Below are 15,817 nucleotides of genomic sequence, written 5' to 3' on the forward strand. Positions count from 1 at the left end.
TTGTGTGCAAGTGGTTTATGTGGAAGATGATCCCAGGAAATGGTGGTTGGGGGTGTACATAAGTGAGATGGGGAGACAAGGAGGCAATAATGGGTATGTTATCAGGCAAGTTTCCACTGTGGGCAACTGGAGCTCAATCCCATTGGGGAACTCCAGAAGCCAGTGTAGAACACATGGCTCATAATTATCCTACTGAAGGAGTAAGGAGGCTGGGGCATATATATACCAACTCCCATCTGGCATTGATTGAAGGCTGCTCCCAGGAGGGTGCTGATTCCTTGGTGCTCCTGGCCTGGCATGAAAGCAAGGAAGGGCACCACTGGGGCAACTTGATCTCAATCCCACTTGGACCCTCGACAAGACAGGGGAAGCCTGAATTCCAAACTGACTTTAGTCCACATTCAATTCCAGCACTTAGTGGTCCTTTCCAAAGGCAAGGAAATGGAGGTATCTATCCAACAACTCCTGTCCATCACTGGTTGAGGGCTGTCCCTGGGAAAATAACTTCCCAGCATTCTAGCTCACCTGGTTGGGCCAAGAATGCTCCAGCCAGAGAACACCCTCACACAGAGAGCTGTGAGTGTTTCCAGTAGAAAGCCAAATGCCTGCAAGAGAATATAAGTACTGACAGATATTTGTGTGGCACCAACAGCATCTGCTTCAAGGCAGGTGTGGATTAAACCAGAGAATATATGTGAAAGCACTTTCCAAACCATGAAGTGCTATACAAATGAAAGAATGTGCCTGTGAGACCAAAGCCTTGAGTTTTATCTCTGTATGGAATAGTTTGCTATATACTATTCCATCATCCCAATTTACACACTCGCTTTCCCCATGTGGAGGAAGGGGAAGAGTTTGGGAGAAACATTCCACCACAATTGTAAACCAACTGAAAAGCTGATATTCCACTATTTGTGGGATAATAACATCAACTATCTAACTAGTATTAGCACTCATTGAAGAATACTGAAGACTGGAAGCAAGTATTACCTGGCATCTTTTACTTTTAAAACTGGGACTAGAAAGAAAATATATTTGCTGCACAGAGAAAAAATAGGGAGTTAAGAAGAAAGGAAAGTGAGGAAAGGGACCGTATGTGCTCACTTAGGATATGTGCAAGATGGAAGGTCCTGGATTGCAGTCTGATTTGGGATTCAGGTCCAACTCCAGCATTCAGTGTCAGCAGAACTTGAGCCTTAGTTTTAGTTTCCTGAAAATGAGTCTGATGCTAGACTTTTTTTAAACAACCTAATCAAATGATATAAAATATTTGGCAAATCAAAATGAGTCAAGAATCAGCTGCTGCTGTGTTTCTTTTTACCCTATTCCCTTTCCTTACCATTCCTTTCTTCCCCAGCATTAAAACATATAAAGCCCCAAAATCAGAGCCAGAGGCTAGCCTTAGTTATAAATAAAAAATATCTCATTCTTCACCCCCGCCCTTTCCCAGTGGTATTTATCTACATCAGAGGTCAGCCAACTTTTTTCTATAAAGGGCTACATAGTACATATTTTAAGCTTTGTGGGCCATAAACTACTTTCACAACTATTCAACTCCGTCATTGTAGCTCAGATGCAGTCATTGATGTTATGTGAATGAATGGGCATAGTGTGTTTCAATAAAACTTTATAAAACAGACAGTGGGCCAGGATCTACATAAAAGTAACCACAGGCACTGGTTCAAAACTTAAAACTAGCTGAATGAACTCCTATATTTCTCTGACACATCTAAACAAGGCAGTCATTAACAGTTTAGAGGCCAGGCACGGTGGCTCACACCTGGAATACCAGCATTTTGGGAGGCTAAGGCAGGTGGATCGTTTGAGCCCAGGAGTTCAAGACCAGCCTGGGCAACACAATGAGACCCCCATCTGTACAAAAAAAAAAAATTTAAAAATTAGCTGGCATGGTAGCATGTGTCCATAGTCCCAGCTACTCGGGAAGCTGAAGTGGGAGGATCACTTGAGCCTAGGAGGTAGAGGCTGTAGTGAGCTGTGTTTGTGCCACTACACTCCAGCCTGAGTGACAGAGCAAGACCCTGTCTCAAAAAAAAAGAAAAAGAAAAAAGAAAAAGAAAGTAGAAAGTTCCGGCAAGGTCTTCACTGGTTTATTTGGGTAGGAGATATTTTATTTTCTGGCCTGAATTCGATAAACAATTGCTTATATTCTGTTTCTCTTTGTGCATGGGGTTCTCGCCCATTACTTATTATTTTTTTTTTTTTAAATAGGGTTTTTGTTTTATTTTGGGTTTTTTTTTTTTTTTTTTTTTGAGACAGAGTCTCACCCTGTCACCCAGGCTGGAGTGCAATGATGTGATCTTGGCTCACTACAACCTCCACCTCCTGGGTGATTCTCCTGCCTCAGCCTCCCGAGTAGCTGGGATTACAGGTGTCTGCCACCATGCCCAGCTAATTTTTGTATTTTTAGTAGAGACGGAGTTTCACCATGTTGGCCAGGCTGGTCTTGAACTCCTGACCTCGTGATCCACCTACCTCAGCCTCCCAAAGCTTTTTGTTTTTTTAAGATCACAACTGAATTTGTTCAGAATGGCTTCACAGACATAACTCAAAACAGGGTATGTCATGATCTGTACTCTGTGCGACTGAAAACAAGGTATTGCCTTCCAAAGCCCCAAATGTTAGACATCTTCCTAATGCTTTTAGGGGTTATGAAATATGTTCTTTCTTTTTAGCAGATTTAAATATCTCGGTTGACTGCAGCTTCAATCATGGGATCTGTGACTGGAAACAGGATAGAGAAGATGATTTTGACTGGAATCCTGCTGATCGAGATAATGGTATTTATATTTGACAGTTTCATGTTCTGCAATATGGTGAAGGGATAGAAAGCCCTCCATGAGTGATGGGTTGTTATTCCCATTACTCATCAGAGCAGGGTTGTTTGTCATTTTTGGAAACTTTTAGACCTTCTGAGCTCTCCCTTGATAGATGACTAACTTGGTCCAGCATATATTCTCCTGCTTAATCCGTCTCCCACACACCTGCCACCACAAAGGATATGGGAGCAAACCTCTTCCATATTCACTCTCCTGCTGCTGAGGGAGAGATGTTGAGATTTGTATAAAGTTTGGGAGAGTTAGGGAAAAGGTAGAAAGAAATGGTTTCTTCTTCCCAGTTTACCAGCCATGGCATCTTGTAGTTTTTGTTTTTTGTTTTGTTTTCATGGGGGAAATAAATCTTGAAAGGAAATATAACCTCCACCTAAACCTGGTGTTTTAGTAGAGTGGCCCCTCAAAGCATGAAAACCATAATGAACATCAAGTCAATGACCTGAACTCCTGAACTGAGCTTTCCCTTCTGTTTGTTGCTTGAGGATTTCTTTTGAGCCACCTGTCCTTGAATTTTTCTCAATCTTATCTGTGAGCTGCGGATTTCCCACTCTTCCCATTGCCTACTTAAACACTATTGACGGACCCTAACTATCCCCTTAGTGTTTGTCTTGCAGATCCCATTTAGAGCACAAATTGAATCTCTGTCTCCTGAAGACTGACTATATAATTAAAGACAACTGTTACACCTTCAAGGACTCCAGTTACTTATCAATCAAATTATTTCTTTGGGGATGTATAGGCTCAGCCCTCAGTTAAAAGATCTTTCTTTTAGATCCTTCCTCTAGACCAATTCCTCTCCAACATCTTTCCTTTCATGCCCTCACATGCAATCAGAAAACCTAGATATCCCCTAACAAGAATTCCTTTTTGAACTTGGGGTTAGGGGAGAGGGGTTACATCTCACACAGCAGTTGTGTGAATGGGACTTTTACTAAAGATTCAGTGTAAGCAAAGGGCAAATTTAACCAGGCTGAAAACATCATATCATTGGAAAAGCTATCTTGTTGATAACTAACTGAGTTTCTCTTTTCTTCCATAATGGCATCTCTAAATTTATGTCTACCAGAGCTATATCATATTGGGAGCCCATAGGTTATTCCAGGACCTCCACAGCTCATATAAGGTTATGTTAAGTCTTAAGTTGAGTCTTCTGTCTGAGGGAAGTTCCCTATTTACAAACACTCAATTCACAAATAACCCCAGGGTTCTCAGCTTCTGCATCATTCAAATCATACCCCTGCTCCTCCTGCACCTCCATTGGATTTCTAGGTGAGCTTTTCATTCCCTCTGTACAGCTAAATATGAAAAATAAACATGGCCAAGGTGGGAGGATTACTCGAGCCCAGGAGTTTGAGACCAGCCTGGGCAACATTGGGGGATCCCATCGCTACAAAAAATTGAAAAAAAATAGGCTGGGTGCGGTGGCTCATGTATGTAATCCCAGCACTTTGGGAGCACTTTGGGAAGCCGAGGCAGGTGGATTACCTGAGGTCAGGAGTTCAAGACCAGCCTGGCTAACATGGTGAAACCCTGTCTCTACTAAATATACAAAAATTAGCCGGGCGTGGTGGTGTGTGCCTGTAATCCCAGCTACTTGGGAGGCTGAGGCAGGAGAATCGCTTGAACCCGGGAGGCGGAGGTTGCAGTGAGCTGAGATCGCACTATTGCACTCCAGCCTGGGCGACAGAACAAGACTCCATCTCCAAAAAAATAAATAAATAAAAAATAAAACACAAAAAAATGAAAAAGAAAAAAATTAGCCAGGTGTGGTGGCATACACCTGTGATCCCAGCTATTCAGGAGGCTGAAGTGGAAGGATCACTTGGGCCCAGGCATTTGAGGCTATAGTGAGCTATGATGGCACCCCTGCACTCCAGCCTGGGTGACAGAGTGAGACCCTGCCTCAAAAAAGAAAAAAAAAAAGAAAAGAGACATGAATGAGTTAGCATTATTAGAGGGATAAAACCACAAAGACAGCTCAAAGCGGACTTTATCTGGGAGAGAAAGGGAAACCTGCCACAGTAGGTGACAGAAAGCGTAGCTGAAAGAGGTGCCAGATGAAATATAGGATGGCTATATTTCAGACAGGCAATTAATACTTTTTAGTATGTCTTGGACATGTACTTTATCTGAAATTCAAACTCCACTGGGCATCCTATATTTTTATTTGCTAAATCTGGATACCCTACTAGCTGGGGAAGAAGACCAGATTCTGGATGCATTGAAAACTAAGGCAATGTCAGCCTGGGTCCTGCAAGTATCTCCGACTTGCAGTAGCAGAAGACCACCCGTTCCCCAATGTCTTCTTCCTGGCTTCTATAGAAATTTTTCCTTCTTATCAACTTCTTCATACCCTACTCTTTGAGAGTTTTTGCCCAAGTTCATCAAAGCCACAACCTGAAGATTGGATATGAGCAAAAGTCCACTACACCACAGGTTAAAAGATACTTAGAAGATTTGCAGGATTTGAAGGAGAGTGTTCCTGTCATCCTAAATCAGAAATTGGAGTGATATGTTACACATGGTAGTTGAGCTCCATGAAACCACTAGTACAGGTGCAGGTGTGTTTTGGATTAAACACCACACTCTGGACCCATTTAAGGAGCTGATCATCTTACATGTCATTGACTCAGTGGGGAAGTGCATTCTAAGTTTCAAGTCACCAAAATGGAAATGAAATTATGGAACACAAGTTCTCCATCAACTGCAGATTACCTGCAGTGCTAAAGGATCATTTAATTAGATTCTTACCCCATATCTTTGTGTATGCTTTGTGTATGCAAAAAATTCCTCGGTTTCTCTGACCATCAATTTGTCTATATAACAAAAGATTTCAATTGTGTGATCCCTAAAATCCATTTTAGCATGAAACTTTTATTCCTATGTTCAAAATGAAAAGGACTTCAGCTTTCCCTATAGGAGACTATTGTTTACTTTTTATAGCTTTTTTTATACATTAAAGCCAAACTCCTTACAATTGCCTCATTAATTGTGCATTTTTCCCTTCTCTTAAAGCTATTGGCTTCTATATGGCAGTTCCAGCCTTGGCAGGTCACAAGAAAGACATTGGCCGATTGAAACTTCTCCTACCTGACCTGCAACCCCAAAGCAACTTCTGTTTGCTCTTTGATTACCGGCTGGCCGGAGACAAAGTCGGGAAACTTCGAGTGTTTGTGAAAAACAGTAACAATGCCCTGGCATGGGAGAAGACCACGAGTGAGGATGAAAAGTGGAAGACAGGGAAAATTCAGTTGTATCAAGGAACTGATGCTACCAAAAGCGTAAGTGGGAAAAAAATGATTAAACTCAATATTTGCATTCTTTTGCAATGATTTAACAAATGAAACAAAACATTTACTGAAGTATGTAGGCATTAAGGATACAACGATAAGACTTTTTCCCTACACTTAAAGAATACGTTCTGGAGCTGAATAGGCAAGGTGATTAATCGGCACAACTCATGGATACTTATCTGGCGTATGCATATCACGTTCTATGGAAATAACCTGTTTGTCAGGCTCCTCTCACCAACGTCCTTCCAAATCAGGCTATACATGCTATACATTCCGTACTATGTAAAAGAATGTCATGCTCATTCATTCTATGCCCAGAACTTACTACAATTAATGGCAGCTAGAAGGTGATTTTTTTTAAATATTTTTTTAAACGGAACTGAGAGAGTGGCTATTGTCAGTGTCCCCAGGACCACCCTTAGGTTCAGTGATTCCATAAAAGGACTCACACAGAAGTCAGAAAAGCTGTTATATTCACAAGTACAGTTTGTATAGATTAAAATCAGTAGAGGGAAAAGACACGTAGGGCAGAATCCAGGAGAGACCAGGCAGAGGCTTGCAGTTTTTGTCTCTCAGTAGAGTCATATGGGCAGCTATTAATTCTCCCAGCAACCAAGCATGATGACACTTACAAAGTATTGCCCACCAGGGAAGCTCACCCAAACTTTCATGTCCAAGGTTTTTGTTGGGGGTCAGTCTGCCCATGTGATCACCTGCATAGCTGACTTTAGTTATCTAGTCTCCAGCCTCTCTAGTGGTCAAGTTGATACCATGTGACTCAAGGCCCCCACCATAAGTCACATTGTTACCATAAACTATCTGGCATGGCCCAAGGCCTCAGGTAAACAAAGGCACTCTTAATCAAAGAGGGTATTACAAGGGCTTAGAGGTTATCTCCTAAGAACCAGTCAAGGGCCAAACCTTTCTTTGGAATGTGTATGGTTTGGACAACCCAGACCTACTGAGTTAATCTTTTATTGCACAGTGGGTTTAATAAAGGAAAAGGAAACAGAGTTTTAAGAGGAAGTTGGTCAAGTGGATGAAACCCTGAGAAAGAACAAGCAGAATAAAAATGGCAAAGAGTCTATTCAGTTTGACCCATCAGGAGGTGGCTAGTGACCTTTGCAAGAGTTCTTTCTTTGGAGGGGAAGGGTCGAAGGTCACACTTCAGAAAGATGAAAAGAGAAGGGATCAGAGCCTGAAGGCAGCCACTGTGGACGTTATAAAGAGTTTGGTCAAGGTAGGCCAGACGAGGTGACTCACGCCTGTAATCCCAACACTTTGGGAGGCCGAGACAGGCAGATCACCTGAGGTTGGGAGTTCAAGACCAGCCTGACCAACATGGAGAAACCCCATCTCTACTAAAAATACAAAATTAGCCAGGTGTGCAAGCCTGTAATCCCAGCTACTCAGGAGGCCGAGTCAGGAGAATTGCTTTAACCCGGGAGGCGGAGGTTGCAGTGAGCCGAGATCGTGCCATTGCACTCAAGCCTGGGCAACAAGAGTGAAACTCTATCTCAAAAAAAACCCGAAAAAACAAACAAATGAAAAGTTTGGTCAAGGTGGGAAGGAAAAAGGGTGAAAGCTAGAAAAAGGTACATTAAGTGGTGATAATAGGAAGAGCAATTAGTAGATCCATGTATTGGGATTCCATTTATACTTTGCTTGTGAAAGATGACTAATGCAAATTTAACATCTTTTCATTTACATGTCATAGTTTAATTAAAGCAGAACATCTTATTTAAAATATGTCATGAGACATGACTATAAATAAAAGTACATGTTGGGTACCAGTTAATGAATTTCCTAACCACTCTTCCCCTCTGAGGTAAAAGCAGCCAGTGCTTGTTTAGGAATGACACATGCATTAATTTGAGTTTATTCTTATAGCAGTACATTTAAATCAATACAAATCCAATCCACGTATTTTCTTGTTGTGTTTGCAGCATGGTTTGGGGACTGTGGCACTGAGCCATGCTATATATGGATGATATCCCCTGCTGGAGAATTGAAACATGCCTCTGCACAGCATTCATAGTTACTTTCATGTTGACTGAATTCATGTGATGGAGAATATTTTTAATATAACATGGTAGCTTGCAGGGAGGGTATACTAGCAAAACAGTGATTTTTTTTTTAAATGCACATTTCTGTAGACATGCCCCCAAAGAGCCTGGCCGGCAATCACACTGGAACACAGCAGTGCTTTCATAAGAGGCATTCTCAGACCCAGGCATCTGTTCCTTGAATTCTTTAGTTCTAGGGGAAATCTTGATGGGGGGATATTGAAGGGTAAGGAAGCTGACTAATCCAGACTAAAGAATATATTCCAGTTTAGCAATGTCATATTGGCTGTGGACATTTGTAACATATGTGACTCTTGCTGCATAAACTTGGGCATACAAGATAAGTCACATTGCTTTCTCGAAATCAAACTATTTCTGAATCCAAAGCCCCATCCCATTAGGCTGGGGGGGAAATTTAATCTTGGCTATTTCCTCATTCAGGGTTGGAATAGGGGCCCCCTCCCTAGGGTAGCCTGTGCTTTTGAAAGGCTAAAAATGGTCCAGACATTAAGAAGGGGGCAACACATCTTTACTTCATCATGGGGGCCATGGATACCCATATCTTCTGCACCTACGTGGCCCTTGAAGTCACTCATCTCTTCAACTTCCATGCCAGGCCCAGACACAGAAACCTTTACTGGGGTTGGAATCTTGTTGCTGAGAATCTAGCCTCAATAGGAACATCAGGCAACCATTTTCTGCCCAGGGCTCTGCCAGGGAGATGCAGTGGTATAGCATCCTAGTCCTGGAGAATCTCATGGCTCCCCTCACCACTTCTCCTTTTAACCTTCTAACTTCAGCCACAGTCTCAGAAAGTTAAGCTTGTGGGTAACAAACGTCAGGAAAGGGACCATCTTCCAGAAAAGTCTGCTTTTGATTGTTATATCCCAAATCTCCTTGATAAAAAAGAACATTAAAATCCTGCCTAATTTTGGGGGGGATAGAGGAGGTAAAAATATAGTGAAAAACACAAAATTAGTATGTCAATTAATTATCCGGACATTTATTTCTAGTTATCCAGTGGTTATCAGTCAGGGGTCTTAGTGTTGGAAAAGCCACCATATGCCAAGATGTTGACATAGCCACCCTCATTATCCCACCCATTGCAGCTGCTGTGAGGGGTCTGCTGTTTGGCTCACCCCTACTTTTTAAAAAAAGTTCCTTTGGGTGCAAAAGGAACATCTTTCTGAAAGCAGTTCCCTCCTGAGACTAGAGGAAAAAGAAACTTCTATACCCAGTTGTGCTATCACTGGCTGCTTAGTAATAACTTGTTTCCAATAGTTCTCAAGAAAATGCACTCAGATTGAGAGCAAAAGAGAGCAGCCCAGGTACTGAGCAGTCATAGACCCTTGTCATCTCCATTTGTTCCCTGAGGTTTCTCCTCTTTGGAGAGCCAGAGAAAACTGGATATGGTGATGACAGCAAGCCTAAAGTTGCTTCATTTCTGAAGACTATTCTGTGATTCTTTATTAAGCAAAAAAGAGATGGTGCTGGGGATAGTGAATAATTGCATGATGGCATTGTTGTGAGCATGATTCTTAAAGGGTCTTTCTTTAAAATGCCAATTTATACAAGTTTGAATTTATATAAGTTTGAGCTTAAAAAGTTTAGAAATGACAAAAGGAAATTACTTTTTTGAAAATAAGAAAAGATTCATAATCATACTACAGTAACATGAGTGCTTTTATATTTCACATTTTACTTTGCACATGAATGTATATTTTTATTTATCTGTAACTGCAGTATACGTAGGCTATTGTTGAATTTCATTTTGATAGGCTATATGTGCATGTTATTTTAAAGAATACCATGTTCCAAATGAAATATTCTTTTCCCTCTATGTTTGTTCCAGGGTAACTTTAGTCATCTTTGAATCAGGATCATTTTGTTGTCCTCTAAATCTGCTTATTTCGGATATTGAAGATTGTAGAAACCCTCTAGGCCTAGTCTGCTCTTTATGGGAGGCATGGGAGACATACTTCTCTTTAGAGTGAATGTTACTGGATAGGTGCTCCATAAATTGTAGCTATTATTATTTTCATAATTATTGAATTTAACAAATATTTCTAGTGTTTTATCTGATTATAAAATTAACATGAACTATTTTTTTTAAAAAAATTACAATATTGAAGAAACATTCATTCAGGCCGGGCGCAGTGGCTCATGCCTGTAATTCCAGCACTTTGGGAGGCCTAGGTGGGTGGATCACTTGGGGCCAGGAATTCGAGACTAGCTTGGCCAACATGGTGAAACCCTGTACTAAAAATTTAAAAAATTTAAAAAATTAGCTGGGCGTGGTGGCACATGTCTGTAATCCCAGCTACTCAGAGGCTGAGGTACAAGAATCACTTGAGCCTGGAAGGCAGAGGTTGCAGTGAGCTGAGATTGTGCCACTGCATTCCAGCCTGGGTGACAGAGCAAGACTCCGTCTCACAAAAAATAAATATAAATATAAATAAATAAAACAAAACCTTCATTCAGCAAATATTGATTTTAATTATATTTATTTGAAAACATGTTTGGATAAATGAATGAATATAAAATAGTCACTGTATATCCTTAATTTTGTTAAATGAGTCCCCTGTCATTTTGTGTCCAATTTGAAGATAATTTTTTTAGTATTCATCCTCTGTTCTCTCTATATAGAAATTTCTAAACTATAAAGAAGTTTGTTTCTCTTTTGATTACTAATAAATTTATTAGACAAAAGTGATTATAGCATATTATGAAATATTTTCAACACATGAAAACAACATTCCAGATAATCTCCAAATACATTAACCAATATTTTAAGAAAAATAATTAGGCCGGGCACGGTGGCTCAGGCCTGTAATCCCAGCAACAGAGTGAGACTCCGTCTCAAAAAAAAAAAAAATAATAATAATTACACTCTTATAAACTACCAAAATCTAAATATATCTTTGACTATATAGTTTTGTTTTTTGGTTTTTTTTTTTTTTTTTTTTTTTTTTTTGAGGCAGAGTCTCACTCTGTCGCCCAGGCTGGAGTGCAGTGACGTGATCTCGGCTCACTGCAAGCTCCGCCTCCTGGGTTCACGCCATTCTCCTGCCTCAGCCTCCGAAGTAGCTGGGACTACAGGCGCCCGCCACCACGCCCGGCTAATTTGTTTGTATTTTTAGTAGAGACGGGGTTTCACTGTGTGTTAGCCAGGATGATCTTGATCTCCTGACCTCGTGATCCACCCGCCTCGGCCTCCCAAAGTGCTGGGATTACAGGTGTGAGCCACCGTGCCCGGCCTTGACTATATAGTTTTTTATTAGATGTTCAAGGGGAATATCAAATTTCTTCTCACTTGGTTTTTGTAAAGAAAACCATATTTTATTTTTTGTTTTGCTTTTCTTTAAATGTGAATTCCAAAATTTCCTTTTAAATCTTATTCTTCTCAGCTTTATGGCGTTTTTCAGAATCTATGTGGGCTTTGCTATGACCTTGTTTTCACCAAATGTAGTTCTCTCAGCGCAGACACCTGGCATCTAAAAAATAATCTATTACAGTATATTCAATGTCGAAGCCGGTTTCTATGAAATAGGGACACGAGTTAATAGCTATTAAATAGCTTGATTATATCATTGTTTTGAACAGTTTGGAGTAATTTTTTTATTCTCTCTCCATTATTAGATCATTTTTGAAGCAGAACGTGGCAAGGGCAAAACCGGCGAAATCGCAGTGGATGGCGTCTTGCTTGTTTCAGGCTTATGTCCAGATAGCCTTTTATCTGTGGATGACTGAATGTTACTATCTTTATATTTGACTTTGTATGTCAGTTCCCTGGTTTTTTTGATATTGCATCATAGGACCTCTGGCATTTTAGAATTACTAGCTGAAAAATTGTAATGTACCAACAGAAATATTATTGTAAGATGCCTTTCTTGTATAAGATATGCCAATATTTGCTTTAAATATCGTATCACTGTATCTTCTCAGTCATTTCTGAATCTTTCCACATTATATTATAAAATATGGAAATGTCAGTTTATCTCCCCTCCTCAGTATATCTGATTTGTATAAGTAAGTTGATGAGCTTCTCTCTACAACATTTCTAGAAAATAGAAAAAAAAGCACAGAGAAATGTTTAACTGTTTGACTCTTATGATACTTCTTGGAAACTATGACATCAAAGATAGACTTTTGCCTAAGTGGCTTAGCTGGGTCTTTCATAGCCAAACTTGTATATTTAAATTCTTTGTAATAATAATATCAAAATCATCATCTTGTGTCATGGTTTAATTTTTCTAGGTAAGAAAATATGTTCTTGATTCTGTGTTTACTTATGTAAATGATTATTTGCTTTTCTGAAAAATGTAGTTTTTATCTTTTCACTATTACTTCATATTCTTTAAAGGTACTTTCTATTATGGGAAAATATGACTGCTTTATTAGGCCTTATAACTGCAAAGCAGATTCACATATATTGGGGTTTTGTTTGTTTTTTATTTTTTAGAAATGAGGTCTTGCTATGTTGCCCATGTTGGTCTTGAACTCCTGGCCTCAAGCGATCCTCCCATCTTAGCTTCCCAAAGTGCTGGGATTACATGAGTGAGCCGCCGCACCCAGCCAGCATATATTGTTGAGCTCAAAGCCTCAGAGAACTACCTAAAACTAAATGAGCAGGTAGCAGGACTCAAAGAAACATGGATGACTTCTTTGTCTTACTCTTTTCTTCCAAATTCAGGAAGAGCTTTGTGTAGGAATCTTGAGTGTATTCCTTGAGGACGGTTTTATATTCTGTTTAAGATTCTGGGTTAGAAACAGGTCTAAGACACCCTCCAAACAGAAGGTTCTCCAGATATTTGCTCTCTGTTACCTAAAGCAATTAAGGCATTGAACCATGGTAGGAAAAAAAGAGAGGTGATCCACTTACTAATCTTTAAAATTTAATTTTAATACAAAATTAAAACCCCACTCTTGAAGGTTTTTAAATACTTAAACCCTAAGTAAGTCTTCTTCAACAATGTTCTCTTTAATACAACCAACACACACAACCTTTTAAGATGGGGTGGGGACCACATTGTTTATCCCTAGTGTGAGAGAATCTGGGCATACAAAATCTATATAGGACTGTAACTGTATCTGTTAGGATAACTGCTAGTTATGGAAACCACAAAAATAGTGTTTCTGGTGAGACCAGATGAAAAACTGCCCAGCTAAGGCAAATCAGCCCACAGAATCCTAAGAGATAATAAAAATGGTTATTTTAAGCCACAAAATTCTGGGGTAGTTTGCTACACAACAAAAGTTAACTGATATAGGTGATTTCTGATATTGTGGTAGAACTTGAAGAAGACCCCCTGTCTCTTCCATGACCAAGGACATTTGAGAGCACAATGTGGCTTAGAAGAAAGGACAATGGGGCCGGGTATGGTGGCTCAAACCTGTAATCCCAGCAACTCCCTTTGGGAGGAGGAGGTAGGTGGATCTCTTGAGCCGAGGAGTTCAAGACCAGCCTGGGCAACAGGACAAAACCCCATCTCTACAAAAACTACACAAATTAACAGGGCATGGTGGTTTGCACCTGTAGTCCTAGCTACCCAGGAGGCTAAAGTGGGAGGATCACCTGAGCCTGGGAGGTTGAGGCTGCAGTGAGCTGTGATCACACCAGTGCACTCCAGCCTGGGCCACAGCGTGATACCCTGTCTCAAAAAAAAAAAAAGAAAGAAAGGACAATGGAGGGGAGAACTTACAATGAAAGGCAGTGCCCGAGTGATTTAGGTTAAAGGAAGAAACGTTAAACCAGAAATGAAATAAGGAGACCTGGGAACTCTGCTACATATGGATAGAAAATCAGTGCACAAAGCTCAGTTAAGTTTCATGTTTCTCTAAAGTCTGCAGCAGAGACCGTGGTTGCCTACACAATATCCATTCTCATCTTTTTCCTTACCAGTATGACCACATATAAATAGATTTTTAGCAGGGGGAGGTAGGCAATGTGATCAACTAATAGACTGCATTTCCCAGCCTCTCTTACAGATGGGGAGGCCCCTGAGATGGAAGCTGAAGTCATTCTTGGGGCTTTCAGGAAGGATCATTAAAGGGGGCTTCCAGCTGGCAGACCCCTCTTTTGGCATTTCCCTTCCTCCTTCCTGCTTGCAATGTGGCTGTAAAGGCAGAAGGTCCATGAACCACTTTGTGATCAAGAGGGCAAGGCCCTCACCTTGTGAAGTACATAACTGGAGGAAGCCTGGGTCCCTGATGATTTTGTGAAGTCTCTACCCCTATCCCAGACTAGTCACTGCTGGACATTTTCTTAAGAGAAAAGCCCTCTGTTGGCCTATCTAGGATTTCAAACAGCACAATGCAGACCCAAGTGATCACTCTCCTGGGAGAGTCTTATGGACTAACTTCTTAGATCCTTAAATAGCAACATATTGTTTTGAATTCCAGTCAATAGCCTATGGTATCAGCTCTAGCCTGCACCAGCACTAAACCATACTTAGATTCCTTTGCAGAACTTAAGTCAGCTAGTTCAGCCATGACTTCCGTATCTGTTGCCCCTGGCTACCACCCAACATGCAAACTCTCCCTCTTCTCACCCATCATCTCCCCCTCTCTCATCCCCACTCTGTTATGGGCCCACTCTACTTGGCACTTCTCCCCACTATTTCTACCCCCATCACACATGATCCATTGTCTGGTAAACAAATCCCCCTCCATCTTAATTCATGCTTAAAGGGCTCTTCCTGCATTTCTCAAGCTTAGCTGAAACTGAGCTCTCTCCCAGGGACACCTCTCCCCCTGCAGCCTTATCAAATGAAAACCACTCATCTTCCCACATTCCACACATGGCAGGGTCTAAAGTTGAGGGTGGCATTCTCCTTACTCCACTCTTATTCACCACCTCTTATTTCTGTAATGTGAAAGCTGCTGTTCTTTGGAGATGCAGTTAAGTAGTACTACAGCCTTCTGTCCTGGCTAGCCATTGTCATTGACCAGCATGGCGATATCCATGCAAATACCAATCCAGGATCCTAGCCTCAGAGTCCTTTGACCTCATCTATCCCAGTTACCATCACCTCCTCCTCAGTCACTGCACCATGGCCACCCCTTGGACTTGATCATTGCCTCTGAACTCTTGAACTCCAACATCCCACTCTCTGGTCTCTCTGGCTTCCTCCTCATCCTACTCCCCCTACACTTACTCTTTGGCCTTTTTGAGACCTCCATTCCCTTGACAGCTCCATTTTCTTCCTATCTCTTGGCCTCCTCTTGGCTTGACTTTCCTCTCTAATAAAACATAGCCTAGACTCTGAGGCCCATCATCTCTTCAAAGACACTCTTGTCAATGCCCCTCAAGTCCCAGGCTCGTGTGTCTTCCACTGCCACCAGGAAGAGCCCTCAATCAACCCAACTGCCTTCTTTTCTCCATCGTGTCTCCAGGCTGCTAAGCATGGTTAGAGAAAGTTATACAACTGTGCAGGCTGAGCCTTCAACAAAACCATGATCTTCAACCTTCCACAAACCTGTAGTGCTGCCCACATTATTTACCACTGAGCAGTGCTTGGCTGTTTGCTTGTACACACTAAGTAACATTCACCAGGATGTCCCTATGGGGGGAACCTACCCCCAGTATTTCAACATAGGTTCTATT

At 41.1% G+C, this 15,817-nt stretch overlaps 1 protein-coding gene across 2 annotated transcripts in view; it reads left to right on the forward strand.

Annotated features, from left to right (window-relative positions):
• Positions 1–12,532, forward strand: part of EGFL6 (EGF like domain multiple 6) — a 64,691-nt gene extending 52,159 nt beyond the window's left edge. Inside the window, exons 10-12 of one of the 2 annotated variants that reach the window (XM_008973947.4) lie at positions 2,697–2,798; positions 5,868–6,133; positions 11,851–12,532. In XM_008973947.4, coding sequence (XP_008972195.1) covers positions 2,697–2,798; positions 5,868–6,133; positions 11,851–11,961 — 479 coding nt within the window. In that variant the 3' untranslated portion in view covers positions 11,962–12,532. Of the gene's footprint in view, positions 1–2,693; positions 2,799–5,867; positions 6,134–11,850 lie in introns of both variants that reach the window. The other variant, XM_003805687.5, reaches the window with a different exon arrangement.
• The last annotated feature ends 3,285 nt before the right edge of the window (positions 12,533–15,817 follow it).

Source organism: Pan paniscus, chromosome X (genome assembly GCF_029289425.2).
Source record: "Pan paniscus chromosome X, NHGRI_mPanPan1-v2.0_pri, whole genome shotgun sequence".
Lineage (NCBI taxonomy): Eukaryota > Metazoa > Chordata > Mammalia > Primates > Hominidae > Pan > Pan paniscus.